At 46.2% G+C, this 13,767-nt stretch overlaps 1 protein-coding gene across 1 annotated transcript in view; it reads right to left on the reverse strand.

The window, feature by feature from the left end:
* The window catches only part of LOC110503626 (uncharacterized), a 58,754-nt gene that overhangs the window by 22,161 nt on the left and 22,826 nt on the right, over window positions 1-13,767 (reverse strand). The window contains exons 3-4 of the mRNA XM_090218179.1: window positions 7,756-8,159; window positions 612-712 (exon numbers count right to left, since the gene is read on the reverse strand). Of these exons, the coding sequence (XP_090074305.1) occupies window positions 612-712; window positions 7,756-8,159 (505 nt within the window). The remainder of the gene's footprint in view (window positions 1-611; window positions 713-7,755; window positions 8,160-13,767) is intronic.

A 13,767-nucleotide genomic window follows, 5' to 3' on the forward strand; every position in this document is an offset into this window, starting at 1 on the left:
CCCACCCCTCTCTCTCTCTATCTCTGTTTCTCTCTATCTCTCTCTGTGTCTGCACATTGTCTGTCTGGTGGAGGCCTGGGGTCTGGGCCAGCCATTGTGTCTGCAGCACATTAAACGGACATCACTGCCACCCAGGCTGCAGGCTGTACACAAGCTGCCTCGGCAGAGAGAGCGAGAGAGAGAGAGAGAGAGAGAGAGAGAGAGACAGAGAGCGAGAGAGAGCATGGAGCAGAAGAGTGAGAGGACGGAGACAAGCAGAGAAAGGGAGGAGAAAGGAGGGTAGGGTTTAAGGGTAGCTGCAGGAGAGTTCTCACCACCATAGTTGTAGAATTTTACATGAATCAGTGCTGAGTGAAATTGAGCCGAGTAAAATGGAAAAAGTTGCAATTTTTGTTGATGGTAAGTGGTAGTATTGATCACCAATTAGACATTGCACTGGGACGAAATACCTCCAACATTTTCATGGACAGAAGCTAAGATCTACACAAAAGCACGAGGACACATGTCATCGACCCCAGTTCAGGGCTGATACAGTCTAACAGCTGTGGCGACCAGTGAGGATGAAGTAGGTCTAACGTGTAAGCAGACAGAGAGAACACACACTAACCCACCTGTTGAACTCATAGATGTCCTCAATGTTGCAGAACAGAGTGCTGACTTCCTCCGGCTTGAGTGGCAGGTCCCCACAGTCAATGATGCAACCCAGGTAGTCCTGAGAGAGAGAGAGATAGAGAGAGAGAGAGAAGAGAGAGAGAGAGAGATTCATACTTCAAGTTCGTTTGTTTCTGACTTCATAACACAAAATGCCTAAGCATAGTTGCTCAAATGGACAAAAGTTCCTTCTTCGTCCCTCCCCAGCGTGGTAGCTTTAGATCTTCCAAATGATTCTCTGATAGCTGTCTTACGGTCATTTGTAATTTAATTATCATGAAGGCTTTCTTCGTGAGAAAAAATGGATACTTGAGCCCTACATCAATCCTTACTGTAAACGCACCGAGAAGCCCAAGAAAGCAAACCTGGCAATTAATGCAGTGGTAAAGGCCTCGTTGTTACAATATTTTTCATTTTCCTTTCGTGCTCCTCTCTCTGACCTGGGAAATAAAGCCATGCTCCAGTCTCATGAGTATGATATGCCCCCCCCCCCCTAAAAACACAGACTAACATCCCCAAGTACCACCACCCACAGGGCACGTTGCTCCGCGAAACCTGGAAGAGAGCATTCCGACCTGGGCCTTAAGAAAGACAGGGGCTTCAAAATGTGTCTGGCCCAGAGCACAGTACTCTCCAAGTCTACCACCTTCAATGCAGTGTTCATTAGTTAGGCTAAAAGACCTTATATAGGCTAGCTGTCAGCACTTTATCAGAGGCCTCCAGGGTCCAATAGTCCCGTAATCAGCATGTTTTTTTAAGTGGCCAACAAGCCCATCTGATAAAGCCACATCCTACAGACAACTCTCTCTCTCCAGATGCCAACCCGATGGAGAAACCACAGTGGATCCTATCCAGGGTTGCTGTTCATTCTGTTGGTCTGAGTTTAACAGAGTCCACCCAGAGACCCAGTTACCATTCTGGCCCGCGAGCACGAGCCAACAACAGAAAAACAAAGAGGGGCTAAATTAGGATGAAGCCAATTTAATTGCAAAAATAAACGGGTTTAAATAAACAAACAGACAAAGTATGCGTGAGAGTACAGGGGGGTGGGAGGGAGTGAGAGGTGGGGATGGCAGGGCGTTATGACCAGGAAGGGGGCTTCAATGTACCCTAACCCTGATAGAGCCCGAGCAGAGTGGAGCGCTCCTAGGGTACATTCCTGGATGGTAAAATGTTTTTTTTTCTTTGTCTCCAGTTGTGTTTGTTTCCAGAGCCACCGGGGTTCTGGGAAAAGCAAACAGACCGAGGTGGGGCAAAGTGAGACGAAAAATAAGGGGGGCTCCGCCACATTCATCACCTTTTAAAGGCAAGGGAACACTGGCACTGTAATTACTGTCGACTTACAGACAGTCACGGGTGAACAAGAATTCCCCCTCGGGCACACACTTACACACACAGACAGAGAGACAGACACACATACGCAGGCAGGCACAAACACACACTCCTTTCGGAGGGCAAGGAGGACCCATAGCGAGAAGAGAGGAGGAGAGCAAGAGACAGATGGATGAGTGAGAAGTTGACAGAAGAAGCGAGGAGAAGACCGGAACAATGAGGAAGAGACTTGAGGGGGAAATTGAGACATAAGAGGGTTAAACGCAGAGCACAAGAACAGAAAGGACTGAGAAAGAGATACATGTTTCACTGTGAAAGGGAAGAAAGACAGCTAGAATGAAAGCAAAGAGAGAGAGAGATCGAGAGGCTGGAGCAGCCGGCAGGTTTTGGTCTCTTTGTCTGAGAAACTAGGTCAGAGTTTGGAGAAAGGAGTTTGTCCCTCTGTGCTGCCTGCGAGGGCCCCTCCATCCCCTCCGCATGTGGCCCAAACTGGGGGGGTTACAGCCAAGGAGAGGCAAAAAAACACTCTGTTCCCCCTAAACCCCCACCCCCCAATTTCCTGTCCTATTTGGCAGGAGTACAACGAGAACGAAAGGGGGCTTCGCTCTCCCTGGCTCTCCCAATTTTCTCTCCACCTTTCTCCTCCTGTGTCTTCCAACATACTGTATACTGCACATTCAAGACCTATATGAGCAAATACATATGGGAGCTCACGCATGCACAAACACGAGAAGGCAAGCTAATAAACTGTTCACACACACACACACACACACTGACTCCAATCATCATACTTGGTTCTTATTACCACTGCAACTTTGACATCATCCCTGGATCAAAACCAGATTTCCATAGCTGTAAAGGCTGAGCCTAACGCACGCTCGAGCCGATAGACATCACATGTGTCAGCAGTCACACAGTCAGCAGTCACACAGTCAGCAGTCTGGGACAACCGACAACTAACTCCATTCCATCAACTCAGATGCCCACAGCTGCGCTCTGTCCCAAATCCCTGTCCCGCATAAACAAATGTATGGACATTTGTTCTGTAAGGCATCCCTGCACAGGCCAGCTCTGTCAAATGCCTGCTCGTTTTACTGGCTCTTAAAAGGCTGGGCTTCAAAAATGGGGTTACATTTCAGGCATTCTCAAACCTCTAACGCATACCCCACACACCCACCATGATATGTCCTGAAGAACTATCTCTCGCTCTCTCTCTCTCTCTCTCTCTCTCTCAACCACGCACAGAAGCACATTTACCCCTCCGCTCTCAGCACTGTTCTCCCAGAGCGCTGATTGCATCACCTGCTGATCTCCACCTGCTAATGGGCAGCATTGGCAACGTTCCCCCTCTCTCCACATCAAAGCAGAGGCAGAACCCCTTAACTACGCAACGCCGGTACAGGGACAAGGTGGAGACGCAATTCAACGGCTCAGACACAAGAGGTAAGTGACAGGATCTAAATGAAATCACAACACCTTCTTTGCCCGCTATGAGGATAATACAGTGCCACTGCCGTGGCCCGCTAACAAGGACTGTGCACCCCCCCTCTCCTTCTCCGTGGCTGATGCGAGAAAAACAATTAAACACGTTAACCCTCGCAAGGCTGCTGGCCTAGACGGCATACCTAGCCGCGTCCTCAGAGCGTGCGCAGACCAGCTGTTTTTACGGACTTATTCAATTGCTCCCTATCCCAGTCTGTTGTCCCCACATGCTTCAAGATGGGTACCATTGTTCCTGTACCCAAGAAGGCAAAGATAACTGCTTGCATCCCGCCCCAACAGGTTCACAAGCTCATCATCAAGCTGGAGGCCCTGTGTCTCGCCCCCACCCTGTGAAATTGGGTCCTGGACTTCCTGACGGGCCACCCCCAGGTGGTGAAGGTAAGAAACAACATCTCCACTTGGCTGACCCTCAACACTGGGGCCCCACAAGGGTGCGTGCTCAGCCCCCTTGTGTACTCCCTGTCCACCCTCGACTGCGTGGCCATGCACGCCTCCAACTCAATCATAAAGTTTGCAGACGACACAGTAGTGGGCTTGATTACCAACAACGACGGGAAAGCCTACAGGGATGAGGTGAGGGCACTCGGAGTGTGGTGTCAGGAAAACAACCTCCCACTCAATGTCAACAAAACAAAGGAGATAATCATGGATTTCAGGAAACAGCAGAGGGGGCACCCCCCTATCCACATCGAAGGGACAGCAGTGGAGAAGGTGGAAAGTTTTATGTTCCTCGGTGTACATATCACCGAGAAACTGAAATGGTCCACACACACAGACAGCGTGGTGAAGAAGGCCCAACAGCGCCTCTTCAACCTCAGGAGGCTGAAGAAATTTGGCTTGTCACCCAAAACCCTGACAAACTTCTACAGATGCACAATCGAGAGCATCCTATCGGGCTGTATCACAGCCTGGTACGGCAACTGCACCGCCCTCAACCGCAACCCTCTCCAGAGGGTGGTGCGGTCTACACAACGCATCACCGGGGGCAAACTACCTGCCCTCCAGGACACCTACACCACCCGATGTCACAGGAGGCCAAAAAGATCATCAAGGACAACAACCACCCAAGACACAGACTGTTCAGCCCGCTAACATCCAGAAAGCGAGGTCAGTACAGGTGCAGTAAAGCAGGGACCGAGAGACTGAAAAACAGCTTGCATCTCAAGGCCATCAGTGTCACGTTCTGACCTTTTATTTCCTTTGTTTTGTCGTTATTTAGTATGGTCAGGGCGTGAGTTGGGGTGGGCAGTCTATGTTTGTTTTTCTATGATTTTGGGATTTCTATGTTTCGGCCTAGTATGGTTCTCAATCAGAGGCAGGTGTCATTAGTTGTCTCTGATTGAGAATCATACTTAGGTAGCCTGGGTTTCACTGTTTGTTTGTGGGTGATTGTCTATGTTAGTTGCTTGTGTCAGCACAGTTCTCATTATAGCGTCACGGTCGTTATTTAGTTTATTGTTTTGTATAGTTTGTATTCAGTATTCAGTGCTTTCTTTTATAAAAAAAATCATCATGAACACATACCCCGCTGCATTTTGGTCTGCTTCATACGACGATCGTGACAATCAGACTGCTAAACAGCATTCACTAACTCAGAGATGATGCTGCCTACATTGAGACCCAATCACTGGCCACTTTAATAAATGGACCACTAGTCACTTTAAACAATGACAATTTAAATAATGCCACTTTAATAATGTTTACATATCTTACATTACTCATATCACATGTACATACTGTATATTATACTGTATATTATACCATCTATTGCACCTTGCCTATGCTACTCGGCTATCGCTCATCCATATACTTATATGTACATATTCTCATTCACCCCTTTAGATTTGTGTGTATTAGACGTCAGGGCTTTCATACTTCCTGTGCTTAGCGGAGCAGAGCTGTTGTGAAGGAAGTTGTCAGGGAAGTGAGGTTGTGTTTAGACAGGACCTCACGCCCTCACCTACTGTCAATCAGTCACGTCAATGCGGAGCAATACAGAGCTCTCCGCATTGTTACAAAATTTGAGAGGCGCACGAAGATGCATTACAGAGCTTGATTTGGCCTCTGCATGCATTCAGGAGCTCCGCAATTGCTTCACACCCTCCATATGAAACCGCCAACCATATTTTTGGATCACAAATAAATTGGCTTTTACCCTAACTGCTACCCTACATGTAAATGTCAAACTAACCCTAAACCAGGAAAAGAGTTCCTAATTACTTTTTCAAGGGAGTGCTGGCCTCCCATAAAATTAGCCATTAAAGTGATGTCACTTCCTTTAAGACTGTCTTTCTTCTGTTTTCCTCCTCAGTCCCGTAGAGAGACTCCTGATTCCTGACCTGTCTTAATACCCTTTTGTGACTAGGGGGCAGTATTTTCATTTTTGGAAAAATAACGTTCCCGTAGTAAACGGGATCTTTTGTCAGGACAAGATGCTAGAATATGCATATAATTGACAGCTTATGATAGAAAACACTCTAAAGTTTCCAAAACTGTAAAAATATTGTCTGTTAATATAACAGAACTGATATTGCAGGCGAAAGCCTGAGAAAAGTCCAATCCGGAAGTGACTCATCTTTTGAAAGCTCTTGCGTTGCAATGCGTCCCTATTGAGCAGTGAATGGGCTATCAACCAGATTACTTTTTCTCCGTATTCCCCAAGGTGTCTACAGCATTGTGACGTAGTTTTACGCATTTATGTTGAAGAATACCCGTAAGTGGCTACATTGCGCAACTGGTCACCTGATGGCTCCCAGAGTGATTCTCGCGTAAAATACAGAGGTAGACATTATTCCAATCGGTCCTACAGAAAAACAAATTGTCCCAGTGGATATATTATCGAATAGATGTTAGAAAAACACCTTGAGGATTGATTATAAACAACGTTTGCCATGTTTCTATCGATATTATGGAGCTATTTTAAAAATGTAGATTTTTCGGCGTTTTCGTGACTGCAATTTCCGGGGGATTTCTCAGCCAAACGTGAAGAAGAAACGGAGCTATTTCGCCTACAAAAATAATATTTTTGGAAAAAAGGAACATTGGCTATCTAACTGGGAGTCTCGTGAGTGAAAACATCCGAAGCTCATCAAAGGTAAATGATTTAATTTGATTGCTTTTCTGATTTCCGTGAGCAAGTTACCTGCTGCTAGCTGGACATAATGCTATGCTAGGCTATCGATAAACTTACACAAATGCTTGTCTAGCTTTGGCTGTAAAGCATATTTTGAAAATCTGAGATGACAGGGTGATTAACAAAATGCTAAGCTGTGTATATATATATATATATTTCACTTGTGATTTTCATGAACAGGAATATTTTCTAGGAATATTTATGTCCGTTGCGTTATGCTAGTGGCAGTCGATGATTACGCTCCCGGACCCGGGATGGGGAGTTCCTAGAGGCCACAGCTAAATCCATCCGCTTCCAAGGGCAATATGATAAAAGTGTTGACGGCCGTCCACTCAGAGGGCCCCTGACTCAAAAACCCCACTCTGTTCCTTATCAAACTAATTCTCCCTCTGTGTGTATGTGTGTGTGTGTGTGTGTGTGTGTGTGTGTGTGTGTGTGTGTGTGTGTGTGTGTGTGTGTGTGTGTGTGGGTGTGTGTGTGTGTGTGAGTGTGTGTGAGAGAGAGAGAGAGAGAGATCAGTCACAGACTCCTCATTGTCGCAGGCCAGCTGACCCTATCGGATAAGAGTGTGAAACACTCTTTTGAAGTAATGACTTGGATTTACTGCTGCTTTCATCCTGTGCCATGCCCTCCTCTTGCCCTCCTCGTGTTCCACCTCTGCCACTGATGGATGGAGCTACAGAGGCACAAGGGGAGGCCAGACAGGGCTCCAAGATGGCCACCGAACGAAGAGGGGATGAAAGCATTGTTCACATTTTACTAATAGGAAGCTGGTGGGAGAGTCGAGGAGTTCCTCGTCGGAAAGGGGTTGAAAAACTGCTGACACAACTACAGTATCCACGAGTTCCAGTTTCACTATAGACATTAGGCATTGTGCTATTTCCAATTCAGAAATAATCAACTCAATATGTATACTGTAAACTGTATACATGCCAATATGTAAACCATATGATGATCATGTTAAACCCTATTCTTTCCATGTCAATATGGTACCAAGTACCAGGAATGAAGAGGTAATGCTGACCTCAGACCAGTATCAGCAGCAGGCCAGAGCATAGAGAGGAGACACACTGACTGTACTGAGGACAGGAGGAGAGGAAAGGAGAGTGGTTTGGAGGGGAGCGTTTCTTTCTTACCTCTACGATGCTCTTCAGGTCCCTCACGTATGCCTGCTCCGTCTCCACTATCTCCAGCGCCACCCTCTCCAAGCGAGACAGCTTGGGCAGGGACGCGGCGGTGGCAGGGTTTACCCCCGCTGGGAGTTGGGAGAGAGGAGTGAGGTCCAGGCTGATGTCGGAGCCGTTGCGCTGCGGCGAGGAAGGGTAGGCAGGCACGGCCCCGTAGGGCAGCGAGGAGGAAGAGGAAGAGTGTCCGTCCTGCAGGGAGACGGAGGAGGCAGAGGAGCTGAGGCTGGCCGTGCGGTCGCTGTCCGAGCACACCGTGTTGACCGAGGTGCAGCTCCCGCGGGAGGCGCGCTCCGACGAGGTCATCCTACCCACAATGCTGCTCAGGGAGGACACGGAGGAGGGGCGCTTGGCAGCTGGGTGAGGGGAGAAGGGAGAAGATGGAGAAAAAAGGAGGAGACGGTCAATGTCATGTCAACATAAATCAACACAAACTCCAACCAACCAACCAACCAACCAACCAACCAACCACGCAGGACTGTTTTAACCTGACAGGCTTTTCTTGGATCACTTTCACACTTCGCTGAAGTCTATTAAAATAAATCAGTTCAAATGACCAGGTTGGGCTGCCAGCAGCAGTTGGGAAATTGGTTGACACAGGTGCTAGAAGACTTTGCCTTCATCTTTTGGGGAAGAATTAGACAAAATACTTACAGTACAGCTACAAGACTAATATGTAGGTTGGTTTCTGCCATGAAAGTCAGAGCAGGCTGACTGAACAGCTTACTTTGTGTTCCTCTGAACATGACCACAAAGCTGCCATGCAGGAAACAAGGGGTGTCAAAAAAAAGGTATAATTACGAGAAAACCTTCTCTTTTTTTCACAGTTTGGTTGCTACAATCTCGCTGTCAATCTTCTTGTTCTGGCAACCTCCTGCACTTTTGTGCAAAAACACACAAAGCCAATTCAGGGCTAACAGGAAACAGAGAGAACAATTTCCTCCCCCCAGCTTGATCTGCCGGTCGGTGGACTAAATTCGGTGAGGCCCCAGTGACCCCCTTTATTAGGACCATCTCAGCGTTGTCAGGCAAGGCCAATTGAACACAGGAAACAGAACACTAGACAGAAAAAGGTTCTGTCTGCAATCAAACAATTTGAGAGAAAATAGACTGGTTGTCATGGTAAATGAGCATGAAATAAGCCCAGGCTACGAAGAAATAGTTTCATTGTGTCGAGCGTAAAATGTAGAACTGGTGGTGCTACAATGGTTGCCCACTTTAGAAAGGGAGGGCCAACCGAGAAGAACAATCCATCACTTCCTGCGGCATAATGGTTCAGTTTAAAAGACTGGTATATGCCCTCTCTCGCTCACGAACCTTTACATGACGACAACGAAAACAACAACTCCTTATTTAGCTACTGTATGCCATCCTCAACAGAATCCAGGGCCACTGTTTTCTTCTTAAAGTGTTACCCGAATCCCACCATGTAATCAGGAATCCCTTGTTTGTCTGTGACCGAGGTGTGTATCTCCATCTATCAGAAGCTTCATTTAACCATTAGCTGTTGCAGGGATTCACCGTGGTTTCCTTGCTCGAGGACATTCACATACGATTCTAAAGCATTTTGGCAGAATGAATTGTCTGAATTTGATTTAAGTAAACTCATGAGCTGCTTGAAGGGCAATGTTTATCTACGTTGGGCTGATTCCAAGAAAAGCAGTAGAATGTCTCCAGTCTTATATGGACGGAAAATGACTTTGCTTCAGTAGAGAAAATAGAGAAAGACAGCAGAATATGCCCTCCAGCTTAACATAGATGTGAATGCTTGACTGGGGGTAATCTCCATTTAGTAAGAGGCCGGGTGAGACTCCTTGTGCACGTGTGCATGAAAAAAAAATCGTATCACTTCAGGAAACAAAAATATCAATTATGATAAACTATCCTATTAAAGTCAATTTTATTATAATCAAGGATTCATTAACTTTTTAAAAAATTGGTTTGTTTTTACAATCGGTTAAAAGGAGGTCAAACAGCCCTTCTTCTATAAACACACTGGATATTTATGTTAAGACACTTGACTGCAAAAGGGCAGATGCATCGTTACCAATAATTATATAGAAAAATGATATAATCAGTATAATTGCTCCAAAATCTTACTATACTTTCTAATTGCTGACATTTTACACAATGAATCTTAGTGGTTTTCCGTGGAGAGTGTCCAAAGTTTAATTTTCAACCTCACGGCTGCCCAATTGGGAATTACCTTATTTGAGGCTAACACAGACTATAAACTTGCAATATGTGTATATGGATAGAGTTTCCATGGTCATAAGTCAAATCACTGCATTACGCAGTGCTATATTGCTCTCGTCAAAGCTGATACCTGACCCATTGTCTTTATCCTCTCCCTGGAGCCTGGGTGGCAGCTGTCGTTTTCCAACACTCCCATTCAGAAAAACGAACACTCTTAGAAATAAAGATGCTATCTGGAACCTAAAAGAGTTCTTCAGCTGTCCCTATAGGAGAAGCCTTTTGGAACCCTTTGATCATGGCTGAGTAGGATTTTGTTGATTCAACTAATCCTCTTTTACACTTTTTAATGTCACCGTAATCAAATATTTTTGGGGAAAACTGGCAATTGAGTTATGAGAGTAGAATGGATTCAACTCAAGAGACCCATGTGGGCTCAAGTGGAACATTCAGGAAGATTTTTCTACACTGACGTATCACCAAAGCTGCTCCACAGTAGGTATATACAATCGTAGTATTTTCCCTGGCGTCAAAATGTTTAAGACAGCCCACCAAAACACAGACGTGGGCTGAGATGAGATCAGAGAAAAGGTCGGAGAGGGAGCCCAAAGGTCTGGAGTGGATACTCTGAGTAATACTCTAAATAATACTGCCACAATCAGGGTTAAACATGTTAACATTATTGTACTAACGCAGGATATATGGCCAAAGCCATATCTGAGGTGACCAGTCCTGTGCACACTAACCTACCCAACAGTCATAGTAGTAAACTCACCAAAGAAAGAAACTTCCCTTTTTCAGGACGATGTCCTTCAAAGATAATTCGTAAAAATCCAAACAACTTCACAGATCTTCATTGTAGAGGGTTTAAACACTGTTTCTCATGCTTGTTCAATGAACTATAAACAATTAATGAACATGCACCTGTGGAACGGTCGTTAAGACACTAACAGCTTACAGACGGTAGGCAATTAAGATCACAGTTATGAAAGCTTAGGACACTAAAGAGGCCTTACTACTTACTCTGAAAAACACCTGAACGTGCCTTAGGCATGCTACAAGGAGGCATGAGGACTGCAGATGTGACCAGGGCAATAAATTGCAATGTGCGTACTGTGAGACTCCTAAGACAGCGCTACAGGGAGACAGGGTGGACAGCTGATCATCCTCGCAGTGGCAGAACGCGTGTAACAACACCTGCACAGGATCGGTACATCTGAACATCACACCTGCGGGACAGGTACAGGATGGCAACAACTGCCCGAGTTACACCAGGAACGCACAATCCCTCCATCAGTGCTCAGAGAGGCTGGACTGAGGGCTTATAGACCAGTTGTAAGGCAGGTCCTCACCAGACATCACCGGCAACAACATCGCCTATTGGCATAAACCCACCGTCGCTGGATCAGACAGGATTGGCAAAAAGTGCTCTTCACTGACGTTTCACCAGGGGTGATGGTCGGATTCGCGTTTATCGTCGAGGGAATGAGCGTTACACTGAGGCCTGTACTCTGGAATGGGATCGATTTGGAGGTGGAGGGTCCGTCATGGTCTGGGGCGGTGTGTCTCAGCATCATCAGACTGAGCTTGTTGTCATTGCAGGCAATCTCAACGTTGTGCGTTACAGGGAAGACATCCTCCTCCCTCATGTGGTACCCTTCCTGCAGCCTCATGCTGACATGACCCTCCAGCATGACAATGCCACCAGCCATACTGCTCATTCTGTGTGTGTTTTCCTGCAAGACAGGAATGTCAGTGTTCTGCCATGGCCAGCGAAGAGCCCGGATCTCAAGCCCATTGAGCATGTCTGGGACCTGTTGGATCGGAGGGTGAGGGGCAGGGCCATTCCCCCCCAGAAATGTCTGGGAACCTGCAGGTGCCTTGGTGGAAGAGTGGGATAACATCTCACAGCAAGAACTGGCAAATCCATTGCAGTCCATGAGGAGGAGATGCACTGCATTACTTAATACATCTGGTGACCACACCAGATACTGACTGTTACTTTTGATTTTGACCCCCCCCACATTATTCCATTTCTGTTAGTCACATGTCTGTGGAACTTGTTCAGTTTATGTCTCAGTTGTTGAATCTTGTTATGTTCATACAAATATTTACACATGTTAAGTTTGCTGAAAATAAACGCAGTTGACAGTGAGAACACATTTATTTTTTTGCTGAGTTTTATGTACAGCGGTTTATTTGTTTCAGCTGCCATTTCCCTAGTATTTGTTAAGACATTATTTTGCAGAAACGGGTCATTTCTGGTACAGTATATAACAATTAAACACAGTATTGTTAAACTACCTGCTACAAACTGGTACGCAGCAGTGCTTGTTGTAATTCCATAAAAAACAAGAATGAGCTATAATAATTGTGTAATTACAATTGACCATGTAACCAGAAAGTCAAATCAGGTAAATATCACTGTAAAATAAAGCATAACCACACTGGTCAGTAGAGGCCTTGAACAGTCTACTCTTTCCATTTATCCAGTAATGGTCCAATGAGGGCTAAGGACAGCCCTACTAACTCAATCACCAGTGCTAAAAGTCTCCTGCAGTGCCAAACAGGGGCCTGCCTTCATCTACTGACGATTATAATCTATTAGAGACCTACTCCAGCAAACAGCAACAGTCCCCTACCTGCTAAAGAGTGAGCTCAGCCTCTCCCTTGGCCTCCAGAACGCATGAGGTCAGCCTGTTGAAACTACGGGATCCAAAACCACAGCCATGTCCCTATCAAAGAGTAATTCACCACACTGCTGCTGCTACAGTCCCATACAGGCAGAGTTCTCAGACCACTGACCAGCCAGCTCCACACCCCACACTGAACCCTCTGGCCTGGATCCACCGCCCGCCCGCCGTTCAACCAAACTCAGTTACGTCAACCACACTCCAACTCAACTAACAGTTATTACAATTGATCGTTTTTTCCCCCCAGACAACACACCTCCATCTCACCTCGTTCATCTGGCAATGGCCTCTCTTAGAGCACTTTGTGAGTCTGACTTTGTACAGACTACAGAGACCACAGAGACTACAGAGACAGGAACTGTCATTGTTAGCAAGAGACATGCAGAGTGTGTGTGTGAGAGAGAGAGAGAGAGAGAGAGAGAGAGACAGAGACAGAGACAGAGACAGAGAGACAGAGAGAGAGACAGAGACAGAGACAGAGACAGAGAGAGAGAGAGAGAGAGAGAGAGAGAGAGAGAGACAGAGAGAGAGAGAGAGAGAAGGAGAGAGAGCATGGAGCAGAAGAGTGAGAGGACAGAGACAACCAGAGAAACAGAGGAGAAAGGAGGGTAGGGTTTAAGGGTAGCTGCAGGAGAGTTTTCACCACCATAGTCCCTACCACCATAGGGAGAGGGAGAGGGAGAGAGTTTTTTTTTTTTTGTATTTTATTCCAGTTTTAGTACACCTCAGGGTGCAAGCCAATGATGAAGCAAGGGCAGAGAGAAGGCGAAAGCTTGGCACAGTTGCTATTTTCTGCTCTTTCTGAAACAGAAAACAAGCTCTGGACCCCGCAGAGAAAACCAAAAGGACATGCTGGCTTTTCATGTTGCGTTCACCTTATTTGGTGTTTTGGAATACTGATTATTTGGGGGAGTTTCAAGTCAGTGTGTGTGTCAAAGACGGCCTTTCAGAAAGAGAAGGTAAACAGATGACATAGTTTAGGGGAGAGATGGTCCTCTGCTCGCTGACATAACAGAACAGCCTGTGTGTGTTGAACGAGGCCTGCACCTGACAACCCATCAGAGGATGTGGTTGGAAC

Source organism: Oncorhynchus mykiss, chromosome 24 (assembly GCF_057628025.1).
Source record: "Oncorhynchus mykiss isolate SJ-2025 chromosome 24, ASM5762802v1, whole genome shotgun sequence".
Lineage (NCBI taxonomy): Eukaryota > Metazoa > Chordata > Actinopteri > Salmoniformes > Salmonidae > Oncorhynchus > Oncorhynchus mykiss.